This window comes from Thermobia domestica, chromosome 5 (assembly GCF_964235325.1).
Source record: "Thermobia domestica chromosome 5, izTheDome1.hap1.1, whole genome shotgun sequence".
Taxonomy (NCBI): Eukaryota; Metazoa; Arthropoda; class Insecta; order Zygentoma; family Lepismatidae; genus Thermobia; species Thermobia domestica.
The window spans coordinates 211666699-211690470 of record NC_137458.1 but is presented as its reverse complement, the minus strand read 5'-3'; the positions used below and the strand labels follow the sequence as shown (position 1 = coordinate 211690470).

Genomic DNA, 23772 nt, shown 5'->3' with positions numbered 1-23772 from the left:
CAAAATTTTAACTCAACTAAATTACTGCAGTCGTTGCCAAACTCAATGGCGTATATATCGTATAAATGAATGCAAAGTTTTTGTTTACATATTTTGAAAGAAAATTACTTCGCAGCATAAGCGGATTTGGGAATCGTCTGCTGGGGGAGGGGGCAGATTTTTGGTCGGTCTCGGAGCTGTCATTTCAGGAATAAATATGATCATGAAGTCAGAAGTAAAGATGGTGAAGTTGTCAAAAAGTTGGGGGGAGAATGGCCCCCATAGCTCCGCCCATGCCTCGGAGTTAAAGGATTAGAAAACCCTGGGTGGAGCCACAAAAAAAAAAAAGCCCAAAGCCGTTCCGAACTTACTTAGGAAAATAAGACTGCCTGTATGGTTTACCGAGTGTATGAATCAATGGAAGAGGATACATTTCTGCCGTTCTTTTTCTTCCCACGACCAACTTCTCCAGGTTTTACGGCTTTTTGATAACTTGCTGAAATTGTGCTAGATTTGGGCAGGATGCTAAAAGCAAGATGCTAGGTGCTAGAGACATGCAAATTATGCTAGATCTAGCATCATTATGCTAGATCTGGCAACGCTGTTCCCCACAATAGGCTTGTGCAAGTAACCAATCACACGTCAGGTACTAGCTTTTACCTATTGCTTTCTTCTCACAGCTCAGAACATTGGTAACTATGGATAGACGTACAGCAGTAATTACTTTATGGGAGTTGGAAGGTTATTCTGCAACTGCAGCTAGCAGGCGAGTAGGTGTCCCGGCCTCTACAGGAAGGCAATGGATTCGGAAATATGGTGCTACAGGTCAGACTGGTAATTTACGATCTCCTGGTCGTCCGCATGTGTCAACCGAAGCCCAAGATGCGAGATTAGTAAACGAAGCCCGGTTAGACCCACTAAGGACGTCTAGACAGATAAGGGAAGCTTCTCTCTTTCCTGGTAGTAAGCATACAGCTCTGCGAAGGCTTCGTCATGCTGGGTTACGTGGCCGTGTTGCTGCCGTGAAGGAAAAACTCTCAGACGACCACAAAATTTACCGTCTCGCGTTTGCACAGGCGAATGTGGGTCTCAATTGGGAAAACGTAGTTTTCTCAGATGAATCCATATTCACAACATCAAAGGAGGGACGCCGTTTTGTGTATCGTCCGAGAGGCACCCGATATGACCATGGATATGTGGCTGCTTGCAATCGCAGTGGCCATGTATCTATTTTATGTTGGGGTTGGATTTCCAGTCGCGGAGCAGGACAGCTTCATAGAATTGAAGGACATCTGGACAATGCTCAGTACTTAGACATTATCAGTAATATCATGGTGCCATCTCTTTCAGCCTGATGGTGTAATTCAGTTCCAGCAATACCAGTCGCCAATACATAATTCCCGTGTGGTTCAGGAATGGTTCGCAGGGCACCCTGAGATTGAATTAATCGACTGGCCGCCTCGTGGAGCAGACCTCAATCTCATGGAAAATATGTGAGCAGAAGTGAAGCGTACTCTAAGGGAAAGTTGGCCTGAGGCAGATCCACCAAGAACTCAGGATGACCTGTGGCATCTTGTTTCCGAAGCATGGCTGGAGGTAGGGGAAGGAGATAGATTTGTCACCCATGTAATAGATTCCATGCCCAGAAGAATGGAGCGTGTAATAAATTCAGAAGGGTCTTGGACACAATATTAATGACCCCGCCTTAACTCTCGAAAACAGCCCTTTTCAGGGCTACCTAAACGCTTCTGAAAATATTTCTAGAAGTAAACCACTCCTTGTATCCGATTTCTGTGCAATCCTACTAACAAAAGAATGATAATTAGCTGTAGGCTTTGAACTCAAGACCTCTTCAGTGGCAAGTCCGTACTCTACGAGTGAGCTAACATGAACACGCAAACCTAACCTGAAGAAACACGACTTTCAATTTCTGGTATTCGATGACAATGATGCTCATATACTTTGCAAATGTTGTATTCAACTTGGGATATTCTGCAACACACACACACACATAAACAAAGCGAAAGAGAGAGAGAGAGAGATGAATACACAAAAGCATATTCAACGTATTCGAATGAGACTCTAAGTAACGACATTCCGTTCTAAAGAGAATTTGTGTTTCTTTCCGTGACGTTAAGGGGATCGGGAAAAGCAATGTGTCTTGAAGCAGGATACGACTTTGGATACTCTGTTTATACACTTTCTATATCCGTAGGAATATACTGCATTTCACGAATATAAATAACATACTGTAATGAGAATATTGAAGTTAAATCTGTATGACAAATAGCTGCAAATAAATACACTACATAAGTTATTTATTGCTATTAAACGATTTTCCTAACTTGTATTTAACATTCTCATATATAATAACGACCTACTGTGAAAATTATTTCAGATGTTATATTTTAAACATAATAATTACTATGTTCTGCAATTATTATGTTATATATAAACAACTTATGTATTTTAATGTAATTATTTTATATAATTTTTCATGCATTGCGGAAAATATAATTTTAAAAAAAGTATTGACCCAGATGGGATTCGAACTCATAACCTTATGATTTGAAATCCGACAGCTTACCAATGAGCTAACACAAGCACTTCTAGAACTAAGCTTCTAGCGATGTATAACGGATCTCAAGATAATTATGACATTCATATCCATTACAAACGCTGTTTCTGTTCTACTTTGACTTTTATTTTAGTACTCAGGCGATAATTATGTTTTATTTCTTAACTTTGAGCATTCTTTTACATATGGAAAGATTCTTTAACGTATTTAAATGCTCCATTACGTATAGAGAGCTAAATGACAAACAAGCATGTGCAAGGTTTCGAAATATTGTATCATTAAGTATTTCCATCAATGTTACTTTTTTAAACACTTGGTAACAAGTCTTATTATATTTAAAAGAAGAAAAACACATCTGCAAACTTTTTCCCGATTGCAAAGGCTGGCTTGGAGGTTCGAACCTGGCTTACTTTTTCCCGAAGATACCCGAAGCTGGACTTAGAAAATTTTTGCCTCAAAACACCAATAAAGAATGCGCTCAACCTTTTTGAGACAAGGTGTACATACTAAATTAAAACATACAATACCCCATTTATTGTTCGGTGTTGCAAACTAATGACGCTACTGTCACAGATATCCACAAATGTCTAAATTTTGAAGGCTTTTATGGCTGTAATAACGTAAGTGAGATGGACGGAGAAATACCTGTACATACCCACAGTACCAGTGTCGAATATCAGATTGACTAAAAAGTATTGAGCATATACATTTGTGATTTAACAATAACGTTACGAAACCATATGAACAATTTTTTTCTCAGTGACCTGCCATTTTTAGCAACATCATAGTCCCGCCGCTGTAGAATGTCTGTGGTTTCTGGTCAGAAAATTGACTCGTGTTTTCACAAGTTTCGTATAAAACACCATTCAAAGACTTCTGCAGAGACCGAAATAAATGATAATCTGACTGTTCCAGATCCAGGCTATCCGGCGGATGCATTAATACCTCCCAGCAAAGTTCTGTTTCTGACTGGTCATTAAAGATGTATGTAGGTTGGCGTTGTCAACGTAATATACGGCATCCTTTCTGTTGACTAATTCCGGCCGTTTCTTTTAAATTGCTAGGTACGCTCGCACTAATTGTTGACAGTACAGATCCGAGCCTACTGCCTGGCGGCAGCAGTTCGTGATGTAAGATGCCCTTTCAATCCCATCAAACACACAGCGTAACCTTCCTCGGCGTCAGTGTGGGCTTTCCCACAGACTGTGGAGCTTCTGGTTTCAACACGATCTTTTTCGCACATTGTTGTATTAGGTCATTCACTTTTCATCACTCGTAATTAGTCACTTCAGAAATGTCTTGAGTTCGTTACGTTTCGGTAGGTATTCGGTCGAGTAAATGTTTGAGTCGAATCATGCAGCACCCAAACGTCAAGCTTATTTTTGTAGCCAGCTTTCTGCACATGGATTCTGTTTGCTGGTGGATGTTTGTCATCGGTGATATCTTGATTGCTTACGTGCCGGTCTTGCTCTGTTTGTGCTAGAGTATCTTTAACTTTGTTGTAATTGGTTGACCACTGAGAGGAACATCTTGAACTTCGAAATATTTCAGAACGAAAGCGACTGTACCACCACTAGTCTAGTCTATTGTTCAATTATGCATTTTGGTCGAAGTAGCTTAAATTTGTTGACGGGTTTGCGCCGCATTTGCGCCTTTATAGAAATAAAATTGCAAAATGTACAGGGTTGTTATTAAGTCCTTGCTATGAAACAAATGCTTATAACTTTTATTTCACTGTAATGTCATTATTAAAAAAAAAAATGTTAAGGTCTTTATTGAGACTTACATTTTGATCATCCTTTATAGATAGACCGCCGCCATCATCGCCACACATCGGAGTCATCCAGCTGGGCTCCGTTGACATCCATATATTCCTGCAACCTCCGGCGAAATCCGTGAGTGCTGTTCCGTCTGGCGTCGTCAGAAATGTCATGGATCACTTCACTAATCTTAACTTCCAGGTCCTGCAAATTCTTCCGTTTTTCGTACACACCTGTGTCTTCATGTGTCGTCATAACCAAAAATCACGGGGTTTTAAATCGGGAAACCTGGGGGGCCAAGAGGTGCGGCGTCTGCGCCCAATCCATCTGCAAGGTAGCTCACGGTCAAAGTAGTCCCTGACGACTTGTGCAAAATGTGTGGGGAGGACGGGTCCGTCTTGCTGGTAGTTGATGCGATGCTTAATTCCCAACCTAACCAGGGCATCAGGAAATTTGTAAGTATTTGAAGGTCTCTCCCCTGTCAGTATTTCCGTCGAAGAAAAAGGGCCTATAGGTGGTTCATTGATACGGAACAACTCACATTCACTTTCGGGTTGTCTGATGCGTTTCATATTCATGAGGGTTTTCAGTTCCCCAAACAAGACAGTCGTGTCTGTGTGCCGTCCTTGAAACGTGGAAAAGTGCCTTATCAGAGAGCATGAGTAATTGCAAAAGTCCCCTATCATCATCCAGTTGTTTCAGCTCAGTTCGCAGAACTCCTGTCTCGTGTCTTGATAATCTTCTGTCAGTTCATGCACAAATTTAATCTTGTTCGGTTTGGCTTTCAAATGTTTTATGCATTATCTTCCGCGTTGTTGACTGAGGTACTCCCAACTCCAGCGACCGTCGCGGAATCTATTTTCTTGGAATTCTCTCTAACCCTTCGCACCGTGTTGTGTTCCCTGGCAGCCGACCACTTCTTTGGATATCACAAACACTCCCAGTAGCTAGAAACTTGCTGTGCCAACTTTTATACTCCTGACATCAGGAGATACTTCTGTACATTCGTCTAAAGTTGCGCTGCACCAACACACCTGATTTCATGTACTTTCTCTTATACTGGCGCAATATTCATGATCTTTGATGTCACCAGTGTTGCTAACCTCATTATGATAGCCTTTGTTGGCAACCGAAAATTTACAGATCATAGCACAATTTAAAGTGTATTTCACTACAATATCATTATTTTTTAAAAATAGTTATAAGCATTTGTTTTATATCAAGGACTTTATAACAGCCCTGTAATGCAGTTTTACTCAAATTTCAGTCATCACAGCACAATACGTCTGATAAGAATTCACACATCTACTAGCTTCAACTATCAGCTGCCAATGATGTTAGGCTTGACCCTCTGCGACTCATAACCTAAACTATGGAGAGCACACACACACACACACACACACACACACACACACACACACACACACACACACACACACACACACACACACACACACACACACACACACACACACACTCACTCACTCACACTCTCACTCACTCACTCTACCTACCTCGTGCGCCAAAGGTTCAGTCCCTTCTAGACTAATTTCATATTACGAATAGTATGAAGAACTTTGAATAAGTAAGAAGGGTGTTACAAGGGATTGAACATTTCACTTTTACCAAAAGACACTTTCGGAAAACTGCTTAGATATGTACATTCTTTTAGCTTTCTTTTGTCAGAACTTGAATGGAAATGGAAAGAGTGGAATTCGACTAATAAAATAAATGTTTGTTTTGTATTTTTCCTCTGTAGTGTAATAATTGGCTCAGTTGAGTTTCTGGAAATAAAAGTAATCATCCTTCCTGGATGTAGAGCTCTCCAACTAGCCTCCACAGCATTATCTTGATTATGATGTTTTATTTTCTTACATTCGCTATAAAGCTCCCGAAGTTGCTACTTCTCTCTTGGCATTGTCAATGATTAGTTTCATCCACAGTTCATTTTTTCATGTAAAGCATACTTTCCATTCCCAATCAGTGTCTTCATTTCCACGACAGGACAATTTCTCAATCCCCTGATCTGTGTACTGCTTTTCCTATCTTTGCTGGCAATTCTTTGCGTACTGCCCTCATGCTTGGTTGTCTAATGTAAAGATTATGAATGTGTGATTTTGTTAGTGTCTACGTTATTTATACAGGGTGTTTAAAAACCGACAACGTTTGGGAGATGATTCCTGACACCAAGATATGACAAAAAGTATAGGCCAACCTGGCTACACAATTGCTTCCTTTCGGAATTATGGGCTGCCGAAAATATGAAGAAATGAACTTTAAAGGCCTACGGCTCCAAAACTATGGGACCTATCGTAGTCGGGTCAAGACTTCACTTAGGAATTAATATATGCGCTATCCAAAAATACGTGTTTCAGAATCCTAAGGTACTCACGTAACAAGTTTAATAGAGGGAGTTTGGCTACTGGCATATAATTTGAAGTACTCACCAACTACCTCTATAAAAATTGTTGCGGAATTACCACCACCACCAAGTTGTCTTATCTTGATATCAGGTATCTCTCGAACGTTGTCGGTGGTTTTGAAACACCCTGTATAAAACTATCAATTTCTACAGATTCATCGTAGTTTTCTAGATGAATGTTTAATTGCTTGTAATTTCGGTGGTTTTGTGCCTGTCACCTTTATCAGAGCATTGGAGTGAATGTTTTTTGAAATTGTAGGGGTTACACAAAATAAATTTGTTAAATAAATAAAAAGGAAAAATAGAGACTAACTTTTTCGTTGTAAATTCTATGCTGAATGGTTACTGTACTGTTACTTTGTCTTGTCCTTTCTTGTATTTGGTTGTCATTAAGTTGTCAGCAGGTAAACTGTTTATTGGCAAATAGTGAAATTATAAGTAACCAACTGTTGTCATAAAATAGCCATCGTGTAATTTTTCTTTCTTAAAGCTATTTATTGTATGCCAATCGTTATTTAAGCTAGTTCTGTATTGAGGTGTGGATTTTTGATTTTGTTAAAAAGAAATATTTAAAAGTAGACACTACTCTCTATTAATCGTGGATTTTGTTCTTTTTTGCGATGGTTTATTACACTGTGACAGTGTTAGGGGAAATATTACATATAAAGAGGTGTTTTAACACATGATAAAACAAAATTAGTTGAGGGATTTTTATTGTACGAAAAAAGAAATAAAGTAAACCAACAATCTTGTAAGTATGAGGAGATAACAAAAAGTTCGTGCAATCACTTAGAAGAAATCTATTTTGAAAAACTGACACCCCATGACCGTATTAGTCCTTCTCGACGTAGTCACAGTGTTGAGCGACACTTTTTCTAGAGAGTACCGATATATCGCTATCGGTGATATCGGTCACTTTTGGGAGTATCGGTATCGACAAATGGACACTGATATTTACCGATACATTTTCCAAACTATTTTCTATTTGTTTAATATTAACACTGACACTTATATTTGATAGATTTCTTTTAGACTTAAAATTGATCTATTTTTTTTAATAATAAAATATAATTGATTTTAGATATCTCTTTCACTACGCAATCTGACAAAACTACAATTTCACCATGTATTTATGCGTATATGAGAACAATTTCCATAAACGTTCTTGCACTACAAGACACACCTATCACTATTTTACTGCCTAATTGTTTTAAAATAAATTCGGCTGAAATCACTCTTAACAATGCATAAAAATAAAAATAAATCTAAATTATTATCAATTGTACAATCGATTTCTTTATGCATATGTACGCCTTTGATTTGCACTACTCGTACTAAACTGATGTTTTTAGTCGCTCCATACCAAAATACTGGTGAAGAAAAGCCAAAGGTCCTCAGTTAGGATCATGGGCGCCCGAAGAAAATTTTCTAAGAACTAATTTCATGGTTGCTATATTACGTCTGGTATTTAATATACGTGATTTGCTATATTACGTATACATTTTCATGAGCCAGGGGGAACGGGTCCCGTCCTGCCCTCCCCCTTTGGGAGCCCATGGTCAGGATAGCAGACCCGTCATTTGAATCCAAAATGAGACTGGTTTCGATTCAGAAGAAAATGCTATGGGAGAAACCCACAAGACTCACTTCGTCATTATTTTCTCCTACTTGTTAAAAACAATTAGTTTTAAAGTTAATAAATAGTTTTATTATTTTCGACTTCGCTTAAATAACTCTTACGTATTTTTTTATGGTTCACTACGCACAGTTTTTTTTTTTTTTTTTTTTGAACAATAAACATTTGTAACGGTAGTATCCGTGTGCATTATATGTATGGAGAAGTGGCGATTAGAGGAGGCAGAATGCCCCACATTTTTTTAAGTGATCCCTTAATGTATATAGTTTCATTTGGAAATGTAGTTTTTGTACGTATTACTGGTTCATAGAAGAAAATGGTGCCATATAATATTTGCTGTCGCGTGAGTAGGTATTGGTTATTTGTCTTCCCGTGGAGTTTAGAAAGCTACATAAATTGCGTTTTAATTGCTACGGAAAATGGCCTAAAAATTAATCTCTAGTAGCGCAATGATTCCAGCATACTTTTTCTTACAAGGGCTCGATATATTAGTCAGCCACATAGAAACTAATTGGAAGAACATTTCGCGAAGGAAGAAGAGTTTTTCACAAGTTATTCTTTAGTTGCACAAAAATCGATAGTTCCTAAAATGCCTTTTCTTTCTGATAGTAAGGAATATTCATTGTAAAAAGAGTAATAAGAATGAACTATCTTTTTCGTTGTTTTGCCTTCAGTATTTATGATATTCCGCAGTTACAAATTGGTGTCGAAAGAAAAAAATATCTTTTTTAGTAGCAGACGCAACAATGCCTTTTTTGCAGACGCAGCAAAGCCCTTTTCGTTGGCTTGTTTTCTGTTAAAAAAAAAAAAAAAAAAAAAAAAAAAACCCTTAAGATGCTCGAAGAGCATTGCCAGAACGAACTTAAAAAGAATTATTTTTTCCGTAATTTATATGAAATTATATATTAAATGTATTTGATTAAATTCAATAGATAACAGGGGCGGATCCAGGACGGATTTCTGGGAGGGGGCGGTGGGTTGTAATACTGCTACTTAGAACTACTTTTAAGAGCTCCAAACTCTGAGATGGATTTTATTTATATATAAAATAAAAAAAAAATTGACTTCTGGGGGGTGGGGGCAATCGCCCTCCCCCCGGATCCACCCTGATCGATAATACATTTACATATTTGGAACCTGCGTATTAGGGGATCTGTTGAATTAGCTATATTGAGCTGTCATTTATCACCATATATTAAAAATGAAGATGTAACCAGTGGCCATCGGTTACTATTTGTTAACAAAATGTACACCATCCTCTTAGGTATTGATCAACACCAATATCATCTCTATGACTTACTGTTTCCGAGATATGACTTCTTAAATCTTTCAAAATCGGAACTTTTTGGCCAATATCTTGAACTGTAAGTCAGAGAGATATTTGTATTGATCAATAGCTAAAAGGATAGTGAACATTTTGGTACCAAGTTGTGACCGGTAGCCACTGATTAACTGATCATTGGCCAATGCACACAATTTTCCAGACAGAATTTTAAGATGTTCATGAGCAAGAAATCAAATCTTTTCTTAGATTTTCGTTGTTTGAGTTCAAAGGGATAGTTAGTACAAAGGGCTAGTACCTACTTGCGTTACTCTTGCCAATTTACGTAATAAAATATGATATACGGTATTTTAACTGAAAAAATAGTATCCTACTAATTATACAACCTTTCGTCAAACCAAGTGTTAGAAACAGTCAGGAAAACTAATTGATATACAAATATTCAGATCATGTCTTGCTCCCCACATTTTTAACGTCCAATCGTCGCCACTATCGGTATTTAATAGAGACTAGTAAATGCAGTGTGTCTATGAAAGTACATTATCACTCTAAATATCAATCACTGAGTCTTAGAATTAAGTTTACACTGTATAAATATTTCCTGCATTTTAGTTCATTTTGTGTGAGCTGGATTATATTTAGAGGAAATATACTTTTTATATGAAACCAAATATGAAATTCTGCTTTTTGTCTTTGTCAAAATTTTGCGTTATATCTTGCATACCCTATTACAATGTTGACCATTTCATTATTCCAAAAATTCCTGATAATATATAAGAAATGTCCAAAAGTATCGGTATCGGCAGTAGCGGCCTCTTCGATATCGGTGTAAAAGTGGTATCGGTACATGCCCACTTTTTCACCAGCGATTTTCACTTTCCGTATGCTCGTTTTGTGAAAGTCTGCAGTTGGCTTTGAAACTACAGTTCAACCTCAGAAATGATGGCATTCTCTTAGTGAACACTTCATTTCTGAGAAAGAAGTCACGTGGTGCTAGGTCCAGTGAGTATGGAGGTGGGCAATATTTCATATTTTAATTCTACTACCTTCTTCATGGATGCATGGGCAATTGAACTGGTGCATTGTTTACCAAAAGCAGCACCACTTTTGTGACCAATCCACGACGCTTCTTCAATTCCTCTCGTAGCTTAGTCAGGAATAATCGGTACTAGTAATAGTTTGCCCCTGTGGTAGGTAATCTGTCATGACTCGTTCATAGTCCCAGAAAACGGAAAGAATCACCTTTGCGGCCGACTTCTGCACTGGTGCCTTCTTAAGGATAGGGGAGGAGGGTATTTCCATTATTTGCTCATTTCCGTTGTTTGAGTCAAAAGTAAACCCAACTTTCATCTATTTTCACTAGTGTGTCGAAAAAGTCCTCTTCATCTACCTCACAGCGATGCAACATTTGTTTTACATCGTCCTCGCGATTTCTCTTCTGGAAAGGTGTGAGCAGTCGTGGCATCCACCATGCTAACACCTTCTGAAGATGTAGCTGGTTGTGAATGATATTCCAGGTAGACCCATAGCTCATTCCTGTTGCATACAGAACACTTTCAATGATTATCCTTCTGTCTTCCATTATAATATCAACTTCCTCCAAGGCAGCATCAATGAAAGATGGTCTTCCAGATCTAGGGGCGTCCGTGATGGTTGTGTGTCCAGTTTAGAATTGCTGTTTCCACTTGTATCCATCTCATAGACTGGCTTTTCATCCCCATAGACTTCTTTAATCTATTCGTTGATGTGCTGTGCTTATTTTTTCCTGAAGATGGAGGAACTTAAATGACACGCTTGAGACACGGAGCGTCAATCTTCGCACTTTCAGTGATTTACCTGGGGAAAAAATGTAGCGTTCAGTATTTGAATGGTTAACATACAAGGACCTAACTATAAAATGCATTCCAAGAGGTTTGTAGTTCGTCACCTTCTAGGTGATTGCACAAACTTTTTGATAACTTCTCGTAGAGAAAACTGTTTAAGTCCTAATTATATTTGTAGGCCCCCCTCCTGTAAATAAAAATTGTTTAAATCAGTTTTGTATTGATTCGTGTCCTTTTTCCGTTATTTCGCGAGTAATCCGCAGTTGCCACCTAATTCCGTGGGTAATTGGTATCACATTCTCATTATTTCAGACTTCTCTTATATTTGAATACAAAAAAAAAAAAAAAAAAAAAAATCAGAACTTAATACAGAGCAAATTAAAGACCAGGATACAATAATAAACAGCTTTATTAACCAACTAAAATTTACACTAATAGCCATTTTATCAATCTGTCAATTACAGCAATTCACATTCGGACAACTCATAAATGCCGAATACAGGAAAGTGACAAGACAAGATAGAGTAATAATGAAAGTTATTATTCTCCACAAAATTGCAGAATAGTATTTAATTTACAAGGTAGGAACAATTCTTTCCTTTTATAAGTTCACTTTATGTACCTATCCTTTCTAATAACTCTTGAAGTGACAGTACAGAAAAGGCACAAAAGTCCTAAACAAACAAGCATTGATAACATTTACTTAAGTTAGTTTGTAGTTTAAATAGGTGTTCTTTGTTTACTATATAACGTACTATTTATACAAGTTGCCCGAAACCACTGGGAGGTTACAATAGACTCTGGATAAGAGTGGTTTTGTGAAATTCACGTAGAGGAAAGACAGGCGATAAAACTTTCCACTATTGCAGGTTTTCTGAACCATTAAACGGGCTGACACGATATTTGATATTTAGATTTTTTTTTTCTTTTCATATAAAGAGTACGAATGTCTTGTTTACTTACACGAATTTTGGAAACTCGTCGCAAAGAGGATGCAAGAAGGGTAGTGATTTGTATTGAATCGTTGGACATGAAAGCATGAAATTGAGCGTATTGATTCTTTCCATAGAATAAGGACAATTTCACGAAGATGAAAGCAAGAACAACAAAATTGACCGCTACAGCAGGGGCACCCGAAGAAAATTTTCTAAGGGAAGCATCTCCATGGTAGCTATATTACGTCTGGTATTTCTAGTATTTAATATACGTGGTTTGCTATGTTACGTATACATTTTCGTAAGCCAGGGTGCGCCCCCCCCCCCCGTTCGGGCGCCCATGCGCTACATTGATACGCACTTGCACTTTAGTACTTTAATATTCTAAGCAGGACAAGAATAGTTTTAAAAACAAATACAAACCCTAGGACTCAAATTAGTTGACACTAGTTCCGAGAACACACGAATAGAAAAATTAAAATTGACTATTATATTTTAACTTCAGTATATCCAAATTTGTATTGCTCAGTATTGGATTGTTCAGTACTGTAGTGCTCACCTCTGATCCAAGGGGTTCCTGGTTTGATCCTAAGCCATGTGAGTTTGTGGTAATAACATGGTATTCATGGATTCTTCTATTTTCTTCCACGTTATCATTTCGCTAATTCTTGCATTACCATTCATTTTCATTAATTACATTAGTCGACAAAAAATACTTTTTCTCTGGCACACAAAAGAAAAGGCACACCTGATTCTAATAGAACTTTTCACGTAGAATTCGAATCTGCAATTAGTTTTTCTCCATCCTCAGTTTTCCCGTGAAAGAGGGATTTTCGGGAAATTTCCCCTCAAATTTCACTTTTTTATACCATTTTCATACCTGTAGCTCGGGTACCCTTAGGTATATAAACACACAAATTATATTGTAAGTTCGCTTGATTTATACTTAGTAAGCCCTCTAAATTTCATAAAAATCGCATTATTCTTTCTGGAGAAATAAACATATTTATATAAAAATATGCTATGTGTACTGTTCATTTTACCATATTCATTAGTGCAGATAAAATTACATATAACTTCCACGAAAATTACAATATAAGCACGGTTTATACCTCATTGGATTTGAAATAAAACATATTTTCAATGATGTATACACCGTGTCACCATTTTTTTTTTTTTTTTTTGTATGAGGGAATTTCTAGAGGGATTTTGTTGGAAATTCCCTCCAAAAAGTAGTTTATAAGATTTTTTGTCTTAACTTGCTATTTGTATATAGTGATACAGAAACAGGAACTGCACTAAAACATAATTTTATGTCTATTTAATAAATAATACAAAAGAAGTGAGTGGTATCTTCTTAATAAATGAACACTTACCTTAACTAAAATGTTTTAGTTGTCGACTTTCTTCTGTGTTTGGCTTTTGGAACATCTCTTTTGAGTGTCCAACAGTAATCAGCTAGCATTTGCGAACTCATCTGTCCCTGGTATCTCTTCTCCATGGAGGAAATGTCCTGATGAAAACTTCATGCTCATCACTAACAGCACTAACGTTTTCAGGAAAGAAATCCAGGTGGGAGTCTAGAAAGTGAACTTTAAGGGACATGTTGCAACTCATTTCTTTGAATGATTGCAGGAAATCACAATTTCACGGTAATTTGGGGCTTTGTTTTCCTTAAAAAAAAAAAAAAAAAAAAAAAAAAAAAAAAAAAACACCATGCTGTTTTCTCAACCGGAGTTAAGAGATCCTCAAAATTTTTGGTTACGAATCAAACATCTTATTTGGGGGGCCTACAAAAATCCCTTCCTTGATTTTAGCGTCACTAAGCCGAGGAAACTTTTCCTTGAGGTAACAAAATCGTGCATTACTTTTGTCCATTGCCTTAACAGTTTTTGAAGAGCCACAACTTTATGTGAAGAGGAGGTAGAATTATCTTATCAGGGCTCACCAGTGAAGAATAAACAACATTCTTCTGTCCAGGAGTTAATACACGCTTTGGCCATTCCTTCTTGATGTAATGTTCCGCTTTGTTCCTGCTGTCCCATTCGCAGAGGAAACAATATTTCATATAACCAAGCTGCAAATCCATTAACAAAGAAATAACTCTTAAATCACAGCAAACGGTCCACTTGTATTTCTCATACTGAATTCTTTCTAACACTATTTTGATGTTTTCATAAGTTCCCTTCATATTAGTTGCATAAGCCAAAGGCACTGAAGGAAATTTGTTGCCATTGTGTTAAAGGACAGTTTTCAAACTAGTTTAGGAAGAGTCAATAAACAATCTCCACTCTGTACGTATATGTGCATGTCCGAGTATATCCATCACAGCACAAACATTATTACAATACACTCAATCATTTTCTTGAGAATAGTAGTTTTGTAACTCTGTATGACGGTTTCGAAAAATACACTCTTTAGTGTCACGATGGAGCAGATTCTAGTATCTTGGAGAGTTTTAAATCCCGTGCAAGGTCATTTAGTTCAATGTAAATGTGCTTCCTACATAAGTAGGATCATCTTTTTCATTTGGAACTTCAGTAGTTGCCTCAAGTACGTAATCCTCATTTACCGTAAGATGAGCAGGAGGTACTGGTACAGGTAATTCTGCACTGTGTGGAACTGGCCTAATTGCTGATGGCAAATTAGGGTACTGTACTGTGTGCTTAGATTTACTGGTTATTCCTTTTATCTGTGTCATACAAAAGTAGCATTCTGAAGAATGATCTTTTGGTTCCCTCCAGATCATCGATACTGCGAAGTTCATGTTTCGTTCACCATTTGCCCACCCAGTCGGACGTTTCACGCAAGTACAACAAATGTAGTGAGGAGCCCAATTCTTATCTTAGTCTCCTACATAACAACCAAAATATAACTGATCACTCTTCCTCACAAGTGGAGTAAAACATCGACGTTGCGATTTAAATGTCAGCTCCCCACATACATAACAGAAATTGTCCGGGTGATTTACACACTTCCTCGGCATCTTGTATCCTGTAAGGTATCACACACACACACACACTCCATCAATCATGAAGCAGCACAAACGTAATCTAACTCAGTGCATCACCACACAATACAATCTATTCTAACTCCACAATACACAAACACTTCAACTTACACGCGGCCACATCTAAAACCCGTCCAGCTTGGACCGTCACTCAACGTTACTAATAGTCATCAGGTTACGCGAGTCGTCAATTTTTTTATGCATTGTTGCCAGATCAAAATATTAAAAAGTGACTTATTTTCCACAGAAAGCATGCGTGTATTTGTGCTTGTATTTGAGTATCCATCTATGTGCCGACAATAATACGTCAACGTTAGGTTTTTGTGTTTGGTAAAAGTTTTGCATAGTATATTCTTTATTACCTATAAATACACAGATAGTTTATATCTCTAAACAGAATAATGCGATTCACATGTAATTAACATTATTTATTAAGTAGACATAAAATTGTTTTAGTGCAGTTCCTGTTTCTGTATCACTATATACAAATAGCAAGTTGAGACAAATAAAAATCCTATAAACTACTTTTTGGAGGGAATTTCCAACAAAATCCCTCTAGAAATTCCCTCATACAAAAAATGGCAACATGGTGTACACATTATTGAAAATGTTTTATTGGAAGTCCAATGAGTAGAGGTCTGCGCGGATGCGGATATCCGCATCAAAATGGGTATTTGCGGATATATATCTCTTTTCTGTGCGGATAGCGGATAAAGTTGCGGATAATGTTTCTTACATTTTTTCTACCTAAAAAATGCTGTGAATTTTCTGATAATGGTGGAAATAGCACTAGAAACGTTCGTTTTGAACTAAAAGTTTTAAAACCAGTTTAAAAATACTAAAATCAAAATATAAGTGTGTTTGAAGCTTGTGAGCCAGTGACAGCTAAAGGACAAAAAATTACACGAGAAAGTTGTCCTTTTATTGCTGTTTTCAATATTTTTAGCAGCCGTTTTGTAGGTGAATGACATCTCTGACCTAAACAGAAAGAAACGACAGGCCCCATCGCTACTCCTCAAGTACCGCTATTTGCTGTAAAAAACAAAAATAATTGCCGCCAAAGCTCCTCCGATAAAGCTGAAAATTTTCAGACCATTCGCCTTGAAGAGGAAGAAATGTCTTCAAATAGTTTTTCTAGCCTGAGAGGTTAGGAACCAAAACCCTAATTTAAAACACCGCATCCCCTTCCCTAAACTAGAAACTGGTCAGCAAAATTATCTTTGCCTTTTGTGACAAACTGGAGAAGCGCGTAGGTCACCGAAATAGTAAACAAATCACATCATACGCTCATCTTTCTCTCTCCCTCTTTTTTTTTTTTTTTATTTTAAAAAAATCATCTTCACTGTTTCCTTTGAAGTACAGCAGATACTGAATGCACATTTGCGACCCCACAGATTTCTCTCTTCGGATGCGTTGTTTCTCCTACCCTAAATGTGGCCAACAATTAGTGGGGGCTGCAAAGAAAAGCGGTAAATTCTAAACTTTCTCTATTGTCTCTTCCCGAAATTAACGGTATAGACTTCCTATTTGTATTCGAAGTTATTTTCACTTCTAGTTTCAGTAAAAGCGTGGTCGTGAAAGCTTGAGTTGATTTTGAGTTTAACGTCCCGTTCAGCAGCGAGGCTATATGAGACGTGGACCTACTGATTAACGTGGAATCCGAACCACATGAGCTCCCGCCGGGAATTGAACCCGGGTCTCCTACGCCAAAGGCGCGTACTAACCGCTTAGCCACGAAGGAGTTTGGTCGTGAAAGCATGCATTGTAGTGAGTTGTTAGTTTCGTCATTTATTAAGTGCAATTACTGGTGCTAGTGTCAGTTCGGGATATGTGGATGTGTTTGCTGTCCTGTGATTAATTTTTATTTCTTAATAACGATTATTTCTATTTCGCTTTTGTGTTTAGAACAAATGCCCCTTTTTTTATGAGTAATGAACAAGTTTAGAAACTTAGTGACGTGCTCTAAAATTAGTCGATTGAGGGGATATTACCTACGTGGCATTATTTTGGTCCGATATCTGCATTTGAAGATCTTGGGTAAGTACATAAATCGTTCATTAATTTCTAATTTGTATCTGCACGGTTTATATTGCATTTTATTTATCGTAGTTGGTATTTGATCACGAGGAAACTGATATAATATATTGTTTCGTTTGATTCAGAAAACTACGTCTATTATAGAATTTGTAAGTTGTATATATTTGCTACCTCATTATCTGCGGATGCGGGTGCGGATAGAGATGTTGCGGATGCGGGTAGAGATGCTGCGGTCGCGGATGCGATATTTTGTATCCGCGCCGACCTCTACCAATGAGGTATAAACCGTGCTTATATTGTAAGTTATATGTGATTTTATCTGCACTGATGAATATAGTAAAATGAACAGTACACATAGCATATTTTTATATAAATATGTTTATTTCTCTAGAAAGAATGCGATTCTTATGAAACTTAGAGGACTTACTAAGTATAAATCAAGCTAGTATACAATACAATTTGTGTTTATATACCTAAGGGTACCCGAGCTACAGGTACAAAAATTGTTTTAAAAAAGTGAAATTTGAGGGGAAATTTCCCGAAAATCCCTCTGTCACGGGGAAACTGAGGGTAATGGAGAGAAACTGATTGCAGATTCGAATTCTACGTAAAAAGTTCTATTAGAATCAGGTATTTTCATTTCTGGGCCAAAATCTTGTTAACTAGTGTTATCAATATTTATCTTTAATATCCTACGGTTATGCTATAATTTTACTTTCAGAACTTGTATTTTTCCTTTTGTTCTTTCTCTTTAACTTTGTATACAATAAGCTCTACTCAATCCAAATTGTTTTCTTTTCCTCTTAGAATAGTTTTCTAAAGTAAGACGTCTGAATATTCCCACACTATGGTATGTGAAGCTGGGGAGTACTTATTATAGTTACCTCAACGTTCTGCTTTGTTAACGATCTTCAGCTTTCAAATACGCTGTAGGTGTCGTACGCTAAGTTGAGCTCTGACCTGTATCTCCAAGAAATGACAAGAAGGATGCGAAAGCCCTGTCTAACGCTAAAGTAAACAATATTGTCGTCCTCATTCATTCTAAAATCAGTTGCATCAGATTTATGTAACAGGAAGTTTTCTAACAAAAATGACGAGACTTCCACTAAAGTCTCAAGAAACCGTGTGGTACTTAAGAAAAAGTAGGCTTTGAATAACTTTTTCTATCAATGTACTTTAAATAAAGACAGTGATACTTTCAAAAGTCATTGTATTATTTTTGTCTAAAGCGAATGAACTTAAATATTTTTTCTTTCTTTCTTCTTTATAGGATGATGGCCATACTGACTGGGTATCATGTGTTCGCTTTTCACCAAATCTGCAAAACCCTATTATAGTTTCATGTGGTTGGGATAAGGTAGTCAAGGTATAATTGAAATATTTACTCATTTAAAATGTAGTGTATATATATTCAAAAATATTAAAGTACTAGTATGTACCCTATTATACGCGACAAAGAGAAAAAGAAAACTGTAAGCTCTTTGTGAAATTTTACTGTAAGGGATAAAGGTAAAAGGAATAACGGATAATCGGAAGTAACGAGCTTTAAACTGCAATCAATCCAATATAAGTACATAATCTGCCTTGTGCGTCAAATTTGTTATAAAAATTTTGGTAAATTTCTCTAGATGTTTGTATAATTTTGATTAAACTTCGTACTTTATCAAATACTTTCTTCGAATAACAAAGAAGCATAAGTCATAGTTGTCCAGTACGTAAAGCTCGATCTCATTCTCGCATCAAAATGGCAACTACTAAGGCTGGCGTGAATTTGAGAGGAATTTGGAAAGATATGCCGAATGGATGCAAAACTATGCACACGAAATATGTTACGTGATAGTGCTCACTAAAATAAGGGGGTAAAACCTGATTAGTATGAATCCGTGGGTTTTAGTTTACGAGCTAGTTTTCAAATTTTGTCACATATTTAAGGAAGCGTATCTTTTGTGAGTACTCTTAGGTTGATATCTCTTAAGTCAGCTGGTTGTGGCTTCAAAGCTGCATCTTTTAATGCTTTCACAGTGCAAACATTCTTCACAGCAATATAGCATATTAGGATCTTATTCTGTAAGTTGTTTGTTAAACATCCTGAGACTACATTTACGTTTTCTAGGTATGGAATTTGACAAATTGCAAGTTGAAGACTAACCATACTGGTCATACGGGATATCTAAATTCCGTGACTATTTCTCCTGATGGTTCATTATGTGCTTCAGGGGGCAAGGTAAGTTAAAATAATGCTCACCTGTGTATTTCTTCCAGCAGCACCTAGCTAGCAGTTGATGCCCCATTAAACCCTAACCAATCAACTTACCTTCAAACCACAGGAATGAAACATCCAGGATATTTCGAGAAAAAAATCTCTCATGCCATGAGTACGCGGATCGATTCCTTACGTACCTAAGGAAACATTGTAGACCACTTTTGAATAAGATTGAAAATGTGAACTCGTAAAATAAATTCTGAACATACAAACAACAACAACAACAACAACAACAACAACAACAACAAAAAAAAAAAAAAGTAATCAGCTTGAACAATGGAAAGTATATGCAGATAGTATAAACAATACTTGGATATTATCATTATACTGCGAGCGGTGATAATGATTAGAAATAATGTAAGTAAAAGGCTAATAGTCACCGCAAGAAACCTTATTTCTAGGAAGCACTTTTGAAGAACATAGTCGTCATCGTCAGCCTAGGCACACTTCAAAAAGGATTTAAACCATAAAAAAGAATTTTAAAAATGTATGAAGTAAAAATCTTCTTGTCATTATAATTAGACATATGTTAATAGTAATTCATTTGTCACTGTTCACTGTTGTTTATTATTATTATTATTATTATTATTATTATTATTATTATTATTATTATTATTATTATTATTAATCATCTTCCAGTCGGCGAAAATTAGTAGCAAAAATATTGCTCCAAATGGCGTTTGTCACCTTTATCTGAATTGAGTGCCGGTTTCTCCTTATGAATGTAATAAGCTTCTTTAATTTTCCGTTCAGTTGCTGTTTTTGCTTTTTCGATCAAACATGAATTAACAATGTTGTGGTTATTTTCTTTGAGATGTGATGCCAATCCAGATAACTGTTGTAAGCTACGAGATTTGGACGTGTGAATGTGCTCAGCGATTCTGGTATAAATATTCCTTTTTGTTTGACCTATATATATATATATATTTGATCACATTAACATTTAACCCTATAGACGCCAGTACTTTGCTGGGGGTCAGTAAAAAATGATTTAAAATTGGTAATATATTTTTCTATGGTTTAGGGGGAACTTCGGAGACCGTGATGTTATATTTATGCAATGCCTTCTTAATTTTTGCCGAAATATGTGGAACCAGAGGGACACCAATCCATTTGTCTTCTTTGGTATTTGTGGTTGGCCGATGGTGGGTTCCGTCGATCTCCCGCCGTACCTGTTTGTACCACTTCAATAATAAAGACTTTTGATAGCCATTTTGTTGTCCAATTTTAATTAAATATTGATTTTCTTGGTTGAGGTCACCAGGAAGATCAGAAAGTAGAAGAGCTCTTCTGAAGAAGTTTATCCAAATATTCAGTTTCTGAAGCCATGAATGAGATGACTTAAAATAAATATACTTTTTACCAGCAGATTTACGATATACTGAAGTAACGAACTTATTGGCTTGTCTTTTGATAGTAATATCAAGGAAGTTAAGAGCTCCATTTTCTTCAAGTTCCATCGTGAATTTGATTCTAGGATGTATCTGATTAAATTCATCAAATAATTTCTTTAAATCCTGATATTCCTTGTACAGAATTAAGGTATCGTCAGCATATCGAAAATACCTGATATGAGGAAATTTTGGGAGAATGTTGTTTTCGAACATGTCCAATACCAGGTTCGAAAGTATTGGAGAAAGAATATTGCCCATGGCCAATCCATTGTCCTAACGAAAGATGGTATCTTCAAATTGGAAAACATTATTTCTAAGGCAAAAAGCTATTAGTTGAGAGAGTAGTTGAATTTCGTATGGGCTTACTTTAAGTAAGGCAAGTTCCACTGCCTGTAAAGCCTGGTCTGCTGGTATTGATGGATAAATCTCCACTACGTCAAAAGATGCCATATGGATATAATCCGCCGCGACAAACGAGTTCAAACATTTTTTTTTTTTTTTTAAACTCTAAGCTATTTTTAACAGTATATTTGACTGGGATATTAAAAGATACCAGTTTCTTATACAACCATTTCACCACCCTACATACTTTCAAAATGGTTGTACCACAAACCAACCTTGGCGCAAGTTGGGATCCAAGCAGGGATCTGATGCACGACAGGTGAGCGTTCTACCCCTAAGCCATCGCGGTCCCTTAAGACTTTTTATAGTATGTTTTAAAGCTAGTAGTTAATACTTAAAACCAGAATTTCAGGCAAGAATTAGAATATCATAAATTCCTTTACAATTTTCCTTTGCAATACAATTTTCACTACAGTAAAAAATTGTCAGTGTCTAAAAATTATTAAAGGAAATTGGCTATAATAACTTGCCTAAAAAGTATTAAGCCTTTGGAGGTCAAACTTGAAAATACATTTATTATTTGATAATAACATTATGAAACCACATATGCATAATTTCATTCGATGAACCTGCCATTTTTGTGGGAACACCATAATCCCGTCCCTATAGAGCTTCTGGGTTTCTGCTCAAAAATTGACACGTGGTTATCACAGCCTCTTTTGAGACTAACTTAACGCTGTTCATGGGGCTCTGCAGAGACCAAAACAAATAAGTCCGACGATGGTAGATCCGAGCTAAACCATGAATGCCTTTTAAAACCTCCGAGCAGTGTTCTCTCAACTTCTGACGGTCGTGGAAAATCTGTTATCTGGCATTGTCAGTATAGTATGGACATCTTTCTGTTAACCAGTTCCGCCAGTTTCTTTTGAATTGCTAGGTGAAATTCCTCTAATTGTCGATAATACAGGTCCGAGTCAATCCTTCTGGCTAGCGGCAGCAGTTCATGATGCTCGATGCCCTTCCAATTCTACCAGACGCACAAACCTTCCTGTTTGTCAGTGGGATTGTGCTAGATTCTGTTAAGCTTCTGGGGCCACGGTGGCTCAGTGGTAAAGCGTTCATCTCTGGTGCTTAGGGTCCCGGGTTCGATCACAGCCCCCGCCAAGTGAACTTTATGGTAGGCAAACACCATGTGCGTGGGTTTTCCCCAAGGATGTTATAAATAGAGGGTCTGCCCATATGTATCTTCACCCTATTAAATCGGTGAAGCCAAAAAGCAACCGAGCATCGGCACGTCTGATTGGCTACTCTCGTTTCTACCATCGTCTGATTAGCTACTTTCGTTTCCGCCATGATTGTTCGCTCAAAACATTGCGATCCTATTGGGCGGAGTGGGCAGAGTAGGGGTGGCGAAACAGACGTATGGCTTCAAGATTTTGTTGTAAGGGCAAATCCTCTATTTTATAAGATCCTTGGTTTTCCCGGGGTTCTTCCGTTTCCTCCCACTTTCTTCATTCCACCATTTCATTCATTACTCATCACCGTCTCGTTTAGCCTAACCGGCATAACTGTGGGACATAAAACTAAAAAAAATCATTTCATTTCTGTGGAGCTTCTCGCTTCAGCACTTTTTGTACATTTTGTTCTACGTTATCTACTTTTCATTACTCACGAGCAACCGCTTCAGAAATATTTCGAGTTCGTTACATTTCAGTAGTTCCTGTCACCACGGCATGGCGCGTCCTCAGGTTGCGGATCGAGGAGAAGGCCTCTAGATATAGAGGTTAGCTGCGAATATACTGAATAAGCAGTCGCGGACAGACGACTAGGAGTGGTCCTCCAGCTTGGGGGTTTGGGTAAGGCTAACACCCTCATCCTGTAAAAAAAAGGTACTTGTTCAGAAACATTCACAAAAGCCTCGGACAAGGACTGATAACTTGGCACGACATCAGCAAAAGAAAATAGACATGAGATTTGGAACATGGAATATTAGAAGTCTTTGTAGGGCAGGCGCGTTAAAATCTGTAACGAGTGAGTTAGAGAAATACAGGATGGACTTAGTAGGAGTTCAGGAAGTTAGGTGGGAAGGAAATGGATCTGAGAATTCCGGAAATTTTACGTTCTTTTACGGGGAAGGAAATAAAAATCACCAGTTAGGAACAGGGTTTTTCGTTCACAAACGAGTATTACCAGCAATTAAACGGGTTGAATTTGTTACTGACAGACTTTCTTTTATTACTCTTAAGGGACGGTGGTGTGATATTATTGTTTTAAATGTACATGCTCCAACTGAAGATAAGGGTGACGATAT

At 37.2% G+C, this 23772-nt stretch overlaps 1 protein-coding gene across 2 annotated transcripts in view; it reads left to right on the top strand.

Moving 5' to 3' along the window:
• The window catches only part of LOC145686381 (small ribosomal subunit protein RACK1-like), a 97408-nt gene that overhangs the window by 48982 nt on the left and 24654 nt on the right, over positions 1-23772 (top strand). The window contains exons 4-5 of one of the 2 annotated variants that reach the window (XM_081759651.1): positions 18733-18828; positions 19576-19686. In XM_081759651.1, coding sequence (XP_081615777.1) covers positions 18733-18828; positions 19576-19686 — 207 coding nt within the window. Of the gene's footprint in view, positions 1-11944; positions 12062-18732; positions 18829-19575; positions 19687-23772 lie in introns of those variants that run through there. The other variant, XM_081759652.1, reaches the window with a different exon arrangement.